At 28.0% G+C, this 17,008-nt stretch overlaps 1 protein-coding gene across 4 annotated transcripts in view; it reads right to left on the bottom strand.

Moving 5' to 3' along the window:
• Positions 1-1,873: 1,873 nt before the first annotated feature.
• Positions 1,874-17,008, bottom strand: part of Gdap2 (ganglioside induced differentiation associated protein 2) — a 107,785-nt gene continuing 92,650 nt past the window's right edge. For all 4 annotated transcript variants that reach the window (XM_088197068.1, XM_088197069.1, XM_088197072.1 and 1 more), the window contains 5 exons: positions 7,115-7,268; positions 5,037-5,176; positions 4,904-4,958; positions 4,678-4,821; positions 1,874-2,188 (listed from right to left, as the gene is read on the bottom strand). In XM_088197068.1, the coding sequence (XP_088053194.1) occupies positions 2,144-2,188; positions 4,678-4,821; positions 4,904-4,958; positions 5,037-5,176; positions 7,115-7,268 (538 nt within the window). In that variant the 3' untranslated portion in view covers positions 1,874-2,143. The remainder of the gene's footprint in view (positions 2,189-4,677; positions 4,822-4,903; positions 4,959-5,036; positions 5,177-7,114; positions 7,269-17,008) is intronic.

Here is a 17,008-nt window from a genome sequence, read left to right as displayed (position 1 = left end):
AACTCGCGCATCCACACCCGTCTCGATATGTTTCCATATTATATTTTGTTCATTTATATTTTTATTAGTATTTATGTACAGTAACAATCGGTTTTATATAACAACTATATCGATAACTCTATGTTCCAACAAAATATTATTAATATAACAGTATCGTAATATATACAGTGCAAAAATATATACACGCTTTCATCGTTTCGTTTAAATTCTACGTGTGTGTGATCCACTGGGCAGTTTTGTTTCAATTTGAAATTGATCTAAAAAAGTTTTGTAGTAATCTTAACGCTACGCAATGTGTGTGATTATTGGCACAACAGTTTAATTTTTATTTTTATACACGATAAAAATATGAAACTTCAACATTACGATAATCACTAGTATCGCACACGTAACAATAACGTATATCACTTCAATTCGGGCGTAAAACCCGTCATAAGCTTGTTTAGTGCTAATAATTAACGACACTACAATGGAAACATTCAAAGTTATTGAGGGAAATTATATAATACCACAATGTGCCATATAATAATATATAATACAATAATTTCAGTGATCGACAAATATAGAAAAAGGGAGGCACTTTCGACTATACAATTTGTGTTGATGTATAAACGCAATGGCACTGATTACATTTATTTATTATATTATATAAATGTATATACTTTATAAATATAAGTGAATTAATGAACAGGGATAAATGTTTAATAATAGAACCAAGGACTAGAAAAAAAAATGCTAAGAATTAAATAGAGGATCAAAGATGTGTATCACTTCTTTGAATCAACTATAATACCTTTTGGATTGTAATAAATATAGTTCTAAAATATATTTTTTTGTATGTTTGTATATAAAAAAGCTAAATCTTTTACTCTTACTCTTAACAAAAATACGCTAGATTTGGATATATTCATATTTAACTATGTGTAAATAATTGTATCTATTCATATTATATATGTTTTACTATTTTTTTCTATTGTAATATCCCAAAATAAGCAAAAAAAATATATACTATTGCTAATTTATGTTGTACATAATTGGGTAAATAAATTATTTAAATTAAATATTATATACCTAATTTTTGATAGAATAATGTTGTTCACGATTATGCTTTAAGATATTTTACAACATTAGAGTAAATCAACGACGATCAAGTAACAAAATCAGTCTTCTGATTTTCGAAATAAAAAGAAACACTTCTACGTTTCTTTAAGTTTGCGTTACAACATCGAAAAAGATCTATCTCGTCTCGACTACGACAACAATGAAGAATAATCACATTGCGTGTGTATAATACATGGGAGTGCGAATGTATGCAAGAGAATCGTGATGAATATATCAATAAGTATATAATACGTATAAATCTATAACAATTCATAGAAATGATCAACAACGGTTTACAAGATTAACATTTCTCACTTCAATTGAAAAAAAAAATACATTTAAAACGTTCAACTTTCACAATCAACCATTGATTTGTATACAAAACTTATAATTAATAAAGGGTTATACAAGAATACTGCTACAAATAAAAATTAGTAATATATATTAAAAAAATATTATGAATAAGAGAAGTACAATTGTGTAATCAGCAGAAATTTACAATTTTGGTTCAAAGAGATAAACGAATCGCGTATCAAAAATCAAGTATTTTGTACGAGGACTCTCAATACATTTTAGTGAAAAAAATTTTTGAAACACTGCATCTTTGACTCATAAAATTACACTGTAGCTGACTTTTATTAATAAAAATATTGCAAGAAGTGCTCAACTTTTTTTTTAAGAAAGAAAAAGACTATCAAAAATTTATTTTGTAGCAATATTTGTGAATCACCCTTTTAATAATGAAGAAACACGCTTCATTTAAACACTCCACGATTGTAACAATGCAGTATAATTACACAATAAGTGATACATCATGTTTAAAAATAACTCTTTTGACGTTCAATACAACAATCTTAAAAATCTACATTTTAGTCACCTATCAAATGATATTGCTATTTGGATATATTTCTCGAGGCATCATTCTTATTTAAACGTCTATTTTATTTTCACTTCTTAATGACTCAGTCCACAGCTTTAAACGACTTATTAAAAATTTAGAAACACTCTGAAGCGCGATAGCTTTGTTTGTATCACTTTCGTTTTACGTGCTCGACGTGTCCGGCTGGAAGTAATGCAGCCCGTTTATCTGGAATTAATAAAAAGAAACATATTAATAAAAATGTTTACTATCATATAGTATAAACATATTTGATTGTGTTGAGAATAATGTCGATCGTAATCAAGCAGTGAATCACTAAACTGAATCAAAAGTAATTAAAAAATATAAAGAAACATAATCAACGGCAAAATATCAGCATGATAAATAATAAATAAACAGTTCACATTGCGGCATGTTGGTTGGCTGTGAGTAATTAAGTTTTTCAAAGTAGATACTTACCCGAGCCTATTACTCTATCCAAGGATATGCACATCAAAAACATATAGAGTAAAAATATTTTTCTAAACTTTGATAGATATGTAGTATACCTAAAACTATAGTATTTCAATACAGATAAAATAGATGATAATTTTGCATGCGACTCATGCATAAAAGTCGTTAAAATACAATATAGTACAGTAATATAATACAGTAATAAATATTATTTGTAGCTATGTTTATGATTAGAAATATAACTTAACAATGGTTCTAAAAAATTAATAAAATATTAAAAAATATATCTATACATGTCTAAATCTGTATTACAAATAAAGCTTAGGAAAACATAGAACTATTTTAAATAATTAAAACATATTTTGTTAAAAAATCAGGAAATTATAATACAATGTTCATATCAAAAATTCATTACAAATGATGTAAAATATGTTTAAAAATATTTAATTACACTGTACAAAAGTTTATCCACAAAATTAGGATTTATATGTAAAATTGCATTATAAATATAATTATTTTTGCAAAATATTACTTCAAAAAGTATTTATTTTATGTTACATAAAACATAATCAATTTATAAAAAGTTGAGTTTTAGGTTCTTAGTTATAGTTATGCTTTAAAAACAAGATTGATTATATCTTAATAAGAGAGCATTTTAGCAAAAAGTTTTACATAAAATAGTAGTTGTCTCAGTTTTATAGTAAAATGAAGAATTATTGCATTGTTTATTTTGGTTAAAAAGTATCTTCACTCAACTTCAATTTACATTAGAATTAGATTTTTATTTTTGTGGCAAAATTTTTGATTAGAATCTGTCTAAAATATACAATACTTAATCTATCTTTTTTTTATACATTCAGAAAGTGGAACAGAGTTCAAATTTAAGTGCCACTCAACTTTTTCACAAGTGAAGCAAAATACAATTGTTGTTGTCAACAGCGAAAGTTACAACTCAAAAGTATTTTTTCATTATTATAATATTACATCATATTTATTTTTTCATTGGTATGTAAATATAATGAAAATAAAAGTATTATACTCATTAATAAAAGTATTATTTATAGCCATTTAAATATTTTCTACAGTTAGTGTAATAGGTAGGGAGCATGATGCATTTTTTTCTTATAAAGATTAACCTTATTTATATGTTCCATAAAAGATGAACTATATTTAGTTTATTCTGACATATTTGTTAACGAATATTTAAATAAGCTGTAATATTAAAAAAAATAGTACCATATTTAAAATCAGTGCATAACATGTTTGTGGCAAAAAGTCAGTATTAAGTCGGTACCAAATGATAAAATTAAAACCCTTTAACAACAAAATTATATATTTTTTTAATTTTATTTTACTTTTTTATTTAGAAATCTATAATTATAACATAGAGCCCAAAACTTCTTTATGAAATGAAATATATATTATGCAGAATATTTTATTATAATCATTCATAAATATGTTTTAGGATATTTTATCAAAGCAGTATAAAATAAAGATGAATATCTAAAAAACAAGAACATATAAATTGTTTTTAATTACTATCAGTCAAAGGCAGGATAAATAATATCGTACATCTAAATCACTCTGCGTGGTATGGGATCGTATTAATATGGTCTTTCGTACAACAAAAAATAGTTTTATTCTATTATAAATAATTTTTGATAAAAATACAATTATTTAACCGTTGTGGCAAAAAATTGCAAAATTGTCGTAGTGTTATTATAACTATAAAGTAATAAGAATCACATTTATTTAATTTTAGTAAAATGTAACATTATTAAGTATTTATCAAAGTTCATAGTTCATAAATCTTTTTCTCATGTTTTATTAAACATATTTCTGCTTCTAAATCTAAATTGTACATTTTTTAAACATTCATTTATATGTAAATAATTAAAAATAATATAGAAAATGTCAAATGATGATTAAAAATAGTGTAAATATTTATATAAATGAAGATCACATTCGTTAACAAAAGCTTGGATAAAGCATTTCTATATAAACATGCATCATCGCAATTTACAAGTACGTAACTAAAATAGGTATCTATGTATCAATTCATTATATATATGTATAATACAAACAAATCATCAGACCCACTTTTGATATAAATTATATATTATAAAACAAATAAAAAAGAGACTATTTAATACAAGTATACATATTTTTAGGCAAACAGATTCGGACAATCGACAAAGCTAGTAAAAATCAACTCCATGTACATTGACTTAGCTCATACTTACAGTCATATCATATTCAGTTATGTACGCTGGTATTTCTAATTGATCCGGTGCCATTACCGAATACAAATATTCGACACCGGGAAGATTGTGGACCTTTTGTTTGATTGCCGGCGCCATGAAAGTTGTGAACCACCAAGTCATCATCTGTAATTTAAAAGTAAAGTCTCATTAATCGTTAAAAAATAATTATACTATTATTTTTTAAGTACGGTAGATCAATATATACCTTTGTCCAAATTGTTGGATGTACTATATAAAATGCTTTCAAATTCTTCTTATACCTGAAATTTATTGAATAGAATTGTTATAGAAGACAATGAAGAACGTCGTGAATACTTGATTGGATATCTTTTACTAACTTGTATGGTAAAATGCTATAGACTTCTTTGAGCCATGCGAACGATGGATAATTGGCACTCGAGGTTAATGTGTGGAAGTAGGCGATCACATAATCACCCTTCACTATGGGATCTAACAATGCGATCAAGTATAATAGGGCCTGAAACAATTAAACAATGAAATCATTATATTGAAACTATATTAATTCCTAAGCTGAAATATTATGATAGCAATTTTTGTATTGCAATAATTTTACAAGCTTTAAAATTATTCGATAATTCGTTTCAGATTTTTTTAATCAATTAAACATTTCAGAGTTAACTTGGAAAAAATTTAAAAATATAAGTTAGCTGTGCAGAAAGGTAGAAATTATTTTGCAAAATAAATATTTTTTTTTCATTGTAAAAAATATTTACTTTTGCTATACTTAATAGTAAGTATTTGTCGTTTTTTTGGATATGTTTTAACTAAAAAAAAATACATTTATACTTGAAACTATTATTAAACTCGTATTGAGAGAAACACAAAAAAGTTTTGCTGTAGGTGTATATTAAATTAGCAAACATTTTTACTTATACATAAATCGTTTTAAAAAAAATATATCCATTTGAGCGATATGACCGTACTGGTACGGTGGTACTATAGTGATCCAGATATAGCTGTAATGGCACTACATTTCTATATTTTATACTGCCCACTACGTTTAAAACTACTCAAAAAAAAAAAAATGTTATTATTAATTTTTTGCTAATATAAAAATAGTTTACCATGTAAGCAAAATAAAAAATATAATAATCGAATATTAAACTTGAAAATAAAAAAAATATATTTCCCTACACTAAAATGTTGAGAACCACTGATTTTATTTTTTATAATTTACCATGTAAACACGAAATACATAATTAATTTTTTATGATCTCTAATACACTTACAATTGATTTGTATTATGTCACAGGTTAATTGCTTGTGTGCTACGGACGATGCTAGGTGTACCAGGTGTACTAGGTGTACAATGGATTAATTCTAACATTTCCGAGAAATATAATATATATCCAATTTAACAAAGCCGCAAATTAAACGCATTTTAGAGCTAAATCAACATCAGAGACACAAAAGAAATTCGGTAAAAGCTAACGTCATATTCGACAAAAAAAATGGCTACAGCATGTAAACATTTTCAAAAACAGTAAAAAACCTTATGATACAAGTAAATAAAGCGTTTGAGTCAAAATATTCACATTTTAAAATCTAGTACAAATAAGGTTAGATATTTTATAGGTCCTTCATATTTGGAACTGCTTACAGTATTGCATAAATATAATGTAATTTATCTATATATATTTATCTTGTTTTTAAATATATTTTTGTTATGGTGTGCCGTGTTTGAGAAAATGTTATTATAGACAAATTAATAAATAAGATAGTGAATGTTATGCAATTAAAAATACCTAAATATTACTACAATTAGAGATAGTTAGCCTCAATATAAATTAAATAATTGCTTGAATTATTAATCTTATTTGGATTAGTATCGAGCAAAAGGGAATCAATTATAATGGTGTTGTATATAAAGGTCCACCCGGGAAACATACTCAATCAAGCTTGACGATATATTCTAATTGGTCCAAGCTTCTATGAGAGAATATAAACAAGTTTAATGCTTATCAAGGCATAACAGGCAGACCAGAGACCAGATCACGCATTTGGAGAAGTAGGAGTAATGACTTCTTTAAAGATCTGCCATTGCTACTATTTTACCACAATAGACCTGTGATAAGTCAGTAATTATTACATAAAATACATTGAAAACCTTAGTGTATTTTAATTTTAATCGTATCTAGAAGATCTAAATTAGTGATTATTATTACATTTATTAATATTAGATTAGTTTTTCTTAATCGCACAGAGGAATAATTAAAATAAAATCAGTCGCAACATAGTGACATTAATTGATTGTTATAATAATAGTTTATATATAATAAAATATGTATCACTGATTTACAGATTTTGATTTCAGTCTGGTGTTTTCTATTTTACCTTTACCCCTTTGTAACACTTAGATATAACAAATAAATCGATTAAAATAGCTTTAATTTACCTTGTCTAAATTTATGTTGCTAAACGGGAACCACTTTCCAACGAAGATCACTACCGGTCTTCCCAAACGGTCTACGCCACTTTGGTACAAGCATCCAATGCCTGAGACTTCTGTCAAGTCTTCTGTTTTAGCACGACGCAGTAATCTTTCGTATCTGAAAAATAAAAAATAAAAATTAATGTCACATATACTTTATACATATAAATAGATAACCAGATAGGAAAAAAAAGCTTCGAGACGAGATCCATTTTCGGAAGCGAGAAAAGCTCGTTAAGCTCAGTTATCGTGACGTCACATGGAAGTGATCGTAAATCTTTTCCGGCGCGTTTGAAAACACTTAAGATGGAAAACAAATAGTTAATAGATGATGAAAATTTGTTCTACAATACAGAGCCTATTTAATAAAAATCGTTTAAATAAATTATTCTTAAGGCGAACTGTGAAAATTAAAATTGGAATAGGGTTTGTATAGTTTATATAATACAAAAAAAAAATTCTAAAAATAGGCTTTCGCAGCTTTTTTAACACACAATTTCGTATATAATCCATTTTGTGCTAGATTGCTAACTTCTAAGTTTCTGAACTAACACCATTCATAACACGAAAATGCCAACCAACAATTTTGATTAAATCGATAATCTAAAACAAGAGAGCTCTAAGTATAACTATATGAAACTTCATTTTAAACATATTTTAATAATACAAACATAATGTGCTCATCACAATACGTAAAAACACATCATTGTAAATAAATTGATACGTATTATTTTCTTAATTATTGTCACAGGTAAAATGTTTCATTTCTATGAACATAAACTAGTCTCTCTTTTAAATGCATGATATTTTAAGGATTTTTTTAGTATACCATATACAAAATTATCGACAGAATGTAAATAAATTAAATAGCTTCAAAAGTTTGGCCGTTCCTTATATAATATATCGTATAAAATACAGCATACATAACAAAATTTCATTAACAAGCAAAGTATCAATGTTTTTTTCTTTCATTCCGTTCCATGCCTCAGGCGAAGCAGCTTTCAAACCGAGCTTAATTAAAGCCGGAAGAGGAGCTTCACGTTTATTTTTTCAATTCCAAACTTTTGCGCACCTGACCTCAGGATCGAAAATCCAATTCAGATTTTTATGACCCCGTTCGTTCGAAATTGCCACCCGCCCTTTCGGACAATAGTGACGGCGGAAATCTAGCGATAAGGTAGCTAAATTGACATTTAGCACAGTCGAGACATTATAATGTATTCACGTTCACGTGGTGGCATTGATCGACTACGGAGGCGCTTTGAATGGGTAGTTTTGTTTCAAAAATAGACAAAAGCCCTAGGCGCACTAGCGCGGAACACAATAAGACACGTGAAACACAATCGTTGGTATTATAGTAGTACATACGACGAAACACACTAGGGAAATGTGGGTCATATAACACTCGCGGAGGATTGCGAATACCCTGTAGGAGGTTCCGAGAAACGTGTAGGGCACACGTAACACGCGTTGAAAGGGAACGGGGAAATTTTCTGGAATGTTATGAATTAATTAAGCAACCGACAGATTTCTGGAAAATTTTTGGATTTAATTAAATTGCGTTTTTTTATTATCAGTGTATGCATATAAATAGTACTTGTCCTATATATATGTGTATATGTATGTAGAGTGATTGATTATTATATTGGCAATGTATCAAATTGTGTGAGCAACTTTGAGTAGAAATAAATAAAAGCTAATGAAACATGACATTCTAAATAACTTCTTAGCATCTTAAAACTGAAGGAAAAGGATTATGAAGAGTTATAGTACAATATGTACACAGTGACGTCATTGGGGGGGGGGGGAGAGGAGCAGGTGGGAGTCTCTTTTAATTATTGAAAAAAATAGGCCTAAATCGTTTTGCGTTCTGTCGAATCCCATGCGTAATTTATTTTCATTGGAGCAAATTCTTAGATCCCCAAAACAAAGATAAACCCGCCGGCCGGTTATAATAGAAAATCGCAAAAAGCTGGTGAATTAAATACTTTCGATCTTCCGAGAAAGTATGCATGTTTCAAACATCTGGCACGAACACCTTCGGAAAGGTTTCTTATCTGAGTGTCTTATTTTACTACTTAAGCAAAATAAAGCGATTTCGAGTGTAAAAAATTAGAACCTTTCGGGAACCTGCCAGCACTTATGCAGGCTTATAAAAAAGCAGTGGTTGTAAACATTTTAAACATATTCGTACAAATTTAATTTTATATAATAAGAAATGCTTTAAAAAGTTTCTGATATCAGACATTTTTCTCGAGAAGAAACACTATGTAGTAATTTATACATTTACATGCGATGTATAAATGTTACATTGAATGTGTGTTTTTCAGTAAAGTCATATTATCAAGAGTGAAGTCCGAATACATTTTCACCACTATTATTTCTACTAACGAAAATATAATTAAACTGATAGGCGCTAGATAAAATATATGCTGCTCTAAAATATATATGAAACTTAATTTGACAGTTGCGAAACGTCCATCTCAAACCTAACCTAATAAAAGTTCTAAAACTAATTATAGTTTTAGAATTTCTATTAGGTCAAGTCAAAAATATAAGCTAAGCCAACTCAAGTCATAATTGCTAGATTGAATTTATTTACGACTCTCGTATTATTTTTGCTTTTCGGTCTATTTTAAGGAATGTTTTTCAGTATATTGTTTTTATGACAATTTATGGTGATCCAAAACTAATCTAATGAAAGTTCCAAAACTAATTATAGTTTGAGAACTTTCATTAGGTCAAGTTAAAAATACAAACTAGGCCAACTCATATTTTATGGGGAAATAAGCAGAAGAATAAGTACACACAGACGTCGCATCTCGCATATTGCTCTATAGTTTGTCTGCACTTGGATATTAAAATGTTTTAAAAATATGATAGCTGATCTTACCAATATTACCACGGACTTCTGATATATATTTAAATCGAATTTTGGTCAAAAGAAAAGCGCAAAAACAATTATCACTTCTCAGAAGGCAAAAATCCACGTCAAAAGCATTAAAATCGTGTGGGCGCCGATGCAGTGGGAACGCTCGGTAACGAGCGTATTTTAAAATGTCTCATTAAAATCATAAATAAACTTAAAGCAATAATTTTAATTAAATATTTATATTATATTAAATTTAATATAATGTAGCAATTGTAATTTTAAAAAATACACCCCAAATAATCGCTGATCTAATCACAACCATACCACGCACACGCTATCATCCAACGATAAACTGGTTCAGGGCTGAAACTCAACCTCCGAGTCTAAAACGGTCCGCCACATGAATCGACTTTCAATAAATTATTTACACTTTATCCCTTACACGCATTATAAATACATACATACGTACCAGCGAAAGTAAACCCTGACGTCACGAGACGGATCTCTCGAGCACAGCATCCGGAGAGCGCTTGGCACCGGTTCAAGTCTCTACGAATCCGAGGAAATAATATTCCGCCATATAATATATTTGCACAACAACAATTCCAGATTCCATTAAAAGCTTTCAGACGTGCGTCACCATTATTTCACCACTCAAGTGGAGAATTTGACCTGAATTCGAAGAATAGCTAGGGTTGATTTTTGCAAAAAGTCTATTCCTATTAAAACAGAGATTCAAAATTTGCAATATAAAATAGTATATTCCAAATTGCGTTTAATACAAGACTATTGTTACTATTTGGCCAAGGAGAGAATTCTACACTCCTATACTTACTGGAATGAAATTAATTAATTTTGTATTTATCTATTCTCACCACTTTAGAATTTATTATTAACCCTCGATCACGTATTTACTGTAATGCTGATCATTATTCGCCAGCTTATTGCAATTATATTTTTAAAATAAAACAAACTTTATTAAGCTAACCTTTTTGACTCAAGTACCTTAATATTTTAATTAATTAATTTAAGCTTGGATTTTACAAGTATTTAACGTTCGCTCTACAGTTTATGCAATTTCCTTTTTCAATTTTGAGAGCTAAATATAATAGCTTTTGCTTCTCGGTTAAAGACAATTTTCAAATTTCTTAAAATATGTATTTCAATTTTGAGGAATTCAATTGTAATTAATTTAAAACCGTTCCAATTATTTATTAGAGATTCTGTTGCGAGATTTTACGGAGAATAATTTTAAAAATATCTTTCGAGGTTGGAAATTTTATGGTTAATTTAAATACATATTTTTAATAAGTAGAAAAGAATGGATCAAAACTAATATTTAATGGCTTTACTTAAAATGGTAACAGGACACAAAATATAAATTTTAGAAGAGAGAAAAAAATATATCTATCATAGGCCGCAAAAATTAGGTACATTCTGTGTAAGAAAAAAATCGATTTTAATTTTTGTATTACTTTTATATTTATTGTTTTACATTTTCAAATTTTTTTCTAGCAATTGCGATTTATTGTATACAATTTTTTACCTTAATAAATTTTAAATTTTATTTATATTTTTTTTTTTTTTTATATTTTTACTATTTACCAAGATTTTTTAGAAAAGTTCTAATTTTTTGACAAACTTTCCTAGCTAAACACAAACACAAGCTATTTTTGGAACCAAGTGTCCTTAAATTTCGTTATATCCCATATAAACGACACAAAAATCTAAAAAAAACGTTTAAACAATTTTTTTTAAGACTTAAATTTTATTTTTAGTTAGAACATTTTTTGAATACAAAACATTTTTTATCTTCTTATTTAAAAAAAAAATATCAGAGTATGGCGAATCATGCTAGAAAAATTAGCTGACCCATTTTTATAATAAGTTTAACTTCGCAATCATTAAAACTTCGGGAGTTATCGTGTCCTCAAAACCCACAAAAATATATATTTTTTTTATTCAGATTACCTAGATTTTTTCTAGGTATTTTTAAAGCACAGTCATGACTTTTAAATTATTTAAATAGCCACCATTTTGACACATGATAGCGAATTAGGTTTATTACCAACATATACTTAAGATATTTACAAGATATATATTTTAGAACAATTTTCATGTCGATATCAATTAAATAACAATTATCGTGTCGTGTCAGAAAATTTCATTTTTGACCTTTTTAAAAATATTTTTAACGTTTTTTTTTATTACATTTTTTATGTTTTAAATCGCCGCCATTTTTTAAAATGGCGGATTAGACTAGCTAGCAAACTTAGCTGAAAATATAACTCTATTTTTATAATATGTTTCATTAAGATATCATTAAAACAGTCATTGTGTGCTTAAAAAACCCACACAAATTACAAAAAAACTGTAATAAGAAACTATTTTTTTAATTATTTTATTTTATTTTAGAATTGCAGCCATTTTGAAACAATATGGCAGATAAGGCTAGCGAACGTTTACTATTTAAGTATGTTTTAGAAAATGTTTTATATCGGCATGATAAATATAGGAGATAGACATTGCTGATTTGTAACAATTGTCTAAAATAAGCTGTACTTATTAATTCACATTATATAACTAATAATTAAATTAGCAAACGTTATAAAGAAAATCTTTCAAAGGTTATTTAAAATAATAAAATGCTTGAATGCAAATCTACGTTGTTTCCATCTTGGAGTTTTTCTATAATAACTAAATAAATGTAAGATTTGACAGAAATAAGTGCACTTTATTAGATAAATATGAATTAATAAACGTATAACTATTTTTTGTGTTTTTTAGTATATTTCTATTCACATAATTTACATGGGAAAAACCTTCAAGGTTTTTTTTTGTTTATTTGTCATTTAGATGTAATTTTCTATTGTTATCTCACAACCGACTTAACTATCCATGACTAAGATTGGTTTCTATAGTGATTTAATTTTATTTTAATACGAAAATTTTGCTGATTGATATTCATAGGAACATTGTAAGAAAGAAATCTTTTATGCAATGGCAAAGCTAAACTAATGTAAGGCAGATTCATTAGTTATTCACTAATCACTAGAAAGGGATACATGCAAATATATTTAAGTAAAATTCTATCGTCATATAACAAATTTAACTTTACTTAAAAAATAGTTATGCATTATTAAAGCAAACTGAATATTTATTATTTATTAGATATAATAACACAAATTACAGAGTACTACGATTATGTTTGCCAAACTAATTATTAAAAGCTTTAAATAAAATAATTTTTCATTTATAAGTAGAAATATTTTTAGAGCTTAAAATCAAAATTAAAAAACATATAAATTGTTAACATAATGTTTACATATTTATCAGTGAGATTTGTGATCAAATCTGTGATGATCGATCGAGCTTTTAATTCTATATTAATCAATAATTCCGATCTCCCAGATACGATAGAAAATTAAAAAACACAAAGGTTCATATGAGATTAGAGCTCAGGTCTTTCGTGTATTAGACACAGACTATACTACTGGTATATCGGATTATCGGCTCAATTTGGCACAACAAAATAAAGTACAGAAAATTCCAATTAAGCGCTTCCAATGAGTATATTATATTTTGAGCTTCTGGAATCCTACTAAGCAATTACAGCTTAGCATGGTTGTAGACAATTAACAAAATTATTTAATAGAGAATTAAATATTTATAAAACAGAGAAAGGTTGTTTTTACCACGATAACGCTCAACAACTTTTATTTTAGATTCCTCAAACCATTCACTTATCAAAAAAAGAACTCAATAAGGAATGGCAAGTTATTCCCTAATTCCAAATCAAAAGCTTCCAAAATTGTACAGAAATAAAATAAGTAGCTTATAAAAAGATGGGACATATGATAAACTGTCTTATGTAAAAAATATATGTTGTAGAATTTCAGAATATGATATTTATTTGTATTTTACAGATGTCTAAAAAACACACATATTTTTTTAACTACTGTATAAATGATTTTTACACAAATTATGACTTTTTACTTAGATGTTCTAAAAGAGGATTAATTTCATTCGCTGAAAAAGTGATGCTACAATTTTTTTATTAATTGAAAGAACAAGCTTTAGACGTAATTCATTTACTACACAGAGGAGTTGAATGGAATGACTTATAAAATAATTCTAGATATTGAATACACAAATAAAAAAAAAAATAGGTGCGTCACTTAATGCTAAACTGAAGACAAGCAATTAGACTAACAAGTAAAGTTAGAAATACATAGGCAGATAGAGATAGTTTTAACAAAGCAAAACCAGTAACTGCACAAGTTTAATTTACGTTTCGATCTTAAAGACATTTGACTTGAGTGAAGCACAAAATAAACTCAAAGCAACGCACTTCGTAAATTCCATGGCATTTGATCGTACTTTTTACACTTTATGCATTACAAGAAGAGTTGAAAATATATCTTAAGATGTACGCGATGGAAAATAAAAAATAAATATATTTATGGATGTATAAAGCGTCAATTGAACAAAGATGCTTTATAAACAAAACCACAAGAAAAATGGACACAAGAAAAAAAACAAACGATGTAAATAATGCCCGCGACAGATTAACACTGATCACCATAACAAAAACTTCTTAACCGTTTGTTACAACTAAGTTTTACAACTATTGAACAATAGGCATTGTTTTTTGTCGTCATCAGGAAGCGACCATAATGGTTTTGGTAATAAAATGTCATTCGGGAGCAATATTAGGTGTAGACATTATAAGCAGAGTTTGATATCAGTAGATCTTGGTACACATTAAAGCTGCTACGAACACACAGAGAATGCAGCTCTTTAATGCAACCTACAGGGGCTGAGCAATCTGTACCGTCGGGAAATAGTCATAAGCTTCTTACACTATATCGATTCCTAGGATCAGAATTCCTATTGATTTTGATGTTTGTGTCATCGTCGTACATTGCTAAGTCAATGTTAAGTCAAAAAAGCAGTATTTTTAGTGTATAAAACGAAAAGGAATGTTTCAACATTGCCTTCTTTAGAGCCTTTCAGATGCAAATCCGAAAAAATGCACCCGATTGAATCGGATTAAGCTCGGCGGGCAGGGTTAAACCACCGCCGGCTATCGATTCCTCCAGCTCCGAGTGCACGTACTTCGAGCCAGGGGTAGCCAACCTGGGGGTGGGCGCGCCACCCCAGGCGCCTGATGACGTCATAGCGGTGCCACGTGGCGCCGGGCCGAAACTTTCATTCGACGATTACCCAGAGCACATCCGACTGAAAATTACAGCCTTAAAACTTTTACGAAGCGGGTTGTTCGCCTATTGTTTGTTTTGCAGCTTGAGCCGTAGGATCTTTCGAGTTGTGGGCTATGAAAAAAATAAACAAATCGCGCAATTTCTAGTAATCAGCGCTGACTCATTCGAATCGATAAAATAATGACTCACGCGATTCGCGTAACTCACATCAAATAGTCATTAGGGTAAAGTATTGTTAACACAGGATTCCCCAGATAAATTTAAAACAAATTTAATGAATGTGTAGTAGTGTAAAAATACTCAGTTTTCGACCATTAATCGCAATCCAGTCGTTGTTAACCGCTTTGCAGGTTTTGATCCGTCTATATGAGATTAATGTCCGGCACACCTTAGGTGCTACGACGTAAGGATCGTCATATAGACGTCGCCAAACATAATTTTGAGTCACTGATGTTTACGTTACGCTCTTTAATTTTACAACTTGTCTTAATATTTCGATTCTTCTTAAATACAAACAAAAATGATTTTTTTTGGTATTTCTTAATCACTATGACGTTGATTTTATATGTATTTATATATAGCATTTAATCCAGATTAAAGTTTCCCGAAATTTTCTGCAATAATAGGCGTGGCATCTTTTGTCCTAGCCTTTTGTAGTACCTTTTGTATGAACTTCAAAAGCTTTATTGAGTGTAAATAAAAGAGCACCATATTAGGTATGCTTATAAATATAATATCATTTGCAAACACTTATTAAAATAATAAAAAAACATGTTTCGAAACATTTTTTTTATAATAGATATTAAAATTTTTTTTTCAATATTTTGTACCAGTACTCAAAAATCATATTTAATTACATATAATATTAAATACATTTAAAGCCTGGTTAAATTTTAATTATTATAAATATAATTTCACTAGCTGTTTTAGTAAAATTATACCCGTCATTTAGTGAAATCAAATCATATAATTCTACTAGCGAAAATATGCTGCTCTAAAATGTCCATGAAACTCCATTTGCTGGTAAAACCCAAACCTAACTAAAATAAATTAAGCCAATAAAAATTGAAAACAATAGTTAGTTTTAAAACTTTTATTATGTCAAATTAAATTTAATGAAGTTATATTTACACTAGTACAGATATAATTTCACTAACTAGATGTAGTAAAAATATAATATTTTTACCGTAAATATGATTTCACTGAAATGCCAGTCAAAATATATTTTCAGTAACATATATAATGTACTCATAAGTATTTTAGTCAGTATGACTAGTTTTTTAGGTATAGTCAATATTGTTTTTAGTTTTACGATTTAAAAATTTTAATGACTAGATGAAAAATGACACAAAAATTAAGTTATAAATCAATGCACCGATTTTGATTGAATTTATTAATTAAAGTTTTTAAGCAAAAACATTTTTTTTGACAGGCGTAGTGCCTAATGCAAAGGGGTAAATCATGTGAGCAAATCAATCAAACACATACTATTAAATATAAATTATTATGTATAATATAATTTGTACGTGATAGATGTAACTTTGCATCTGAGACCCGTTTAAATAATTAAGAATTTTTTATAAATAAAAATTAGAGTCTGCTGCAGTGGCTCGAACCCGTGACCTCTGGGTTGCATATACAATTTTACACAAAACAAATATAAAAACGACCATAAATCAAATAATATTATAATATAACTTAAAAAGGCATTACAAATCTAAAATCTATTGAAGAAAAAATCATATCTTTTATTTTAATACATAT

Source organism: Plectrocnemia conspersa, unplaced genomic scaffold, assembly GCF_051122295.1.
Source record: "Plectrocnemia conspersa isolate PC_06_02 unplaced genomic scaffold, ASM5112229v1 ptg000011l, whole genome shotgun sequence".
Classification (NCBI taxonomy): domain Eukaryota; kingdom Metazoa; phylum Arthropoda; class Insecta; order Trichoptera; family Polycentropodidae; genus Plectrocnemia; species Plectrocnemia conspersa.
Note: the sequence above shows the minus strand (reverse complement) of the source record. Positions and strands in the feature narration are given on the sequence as shown.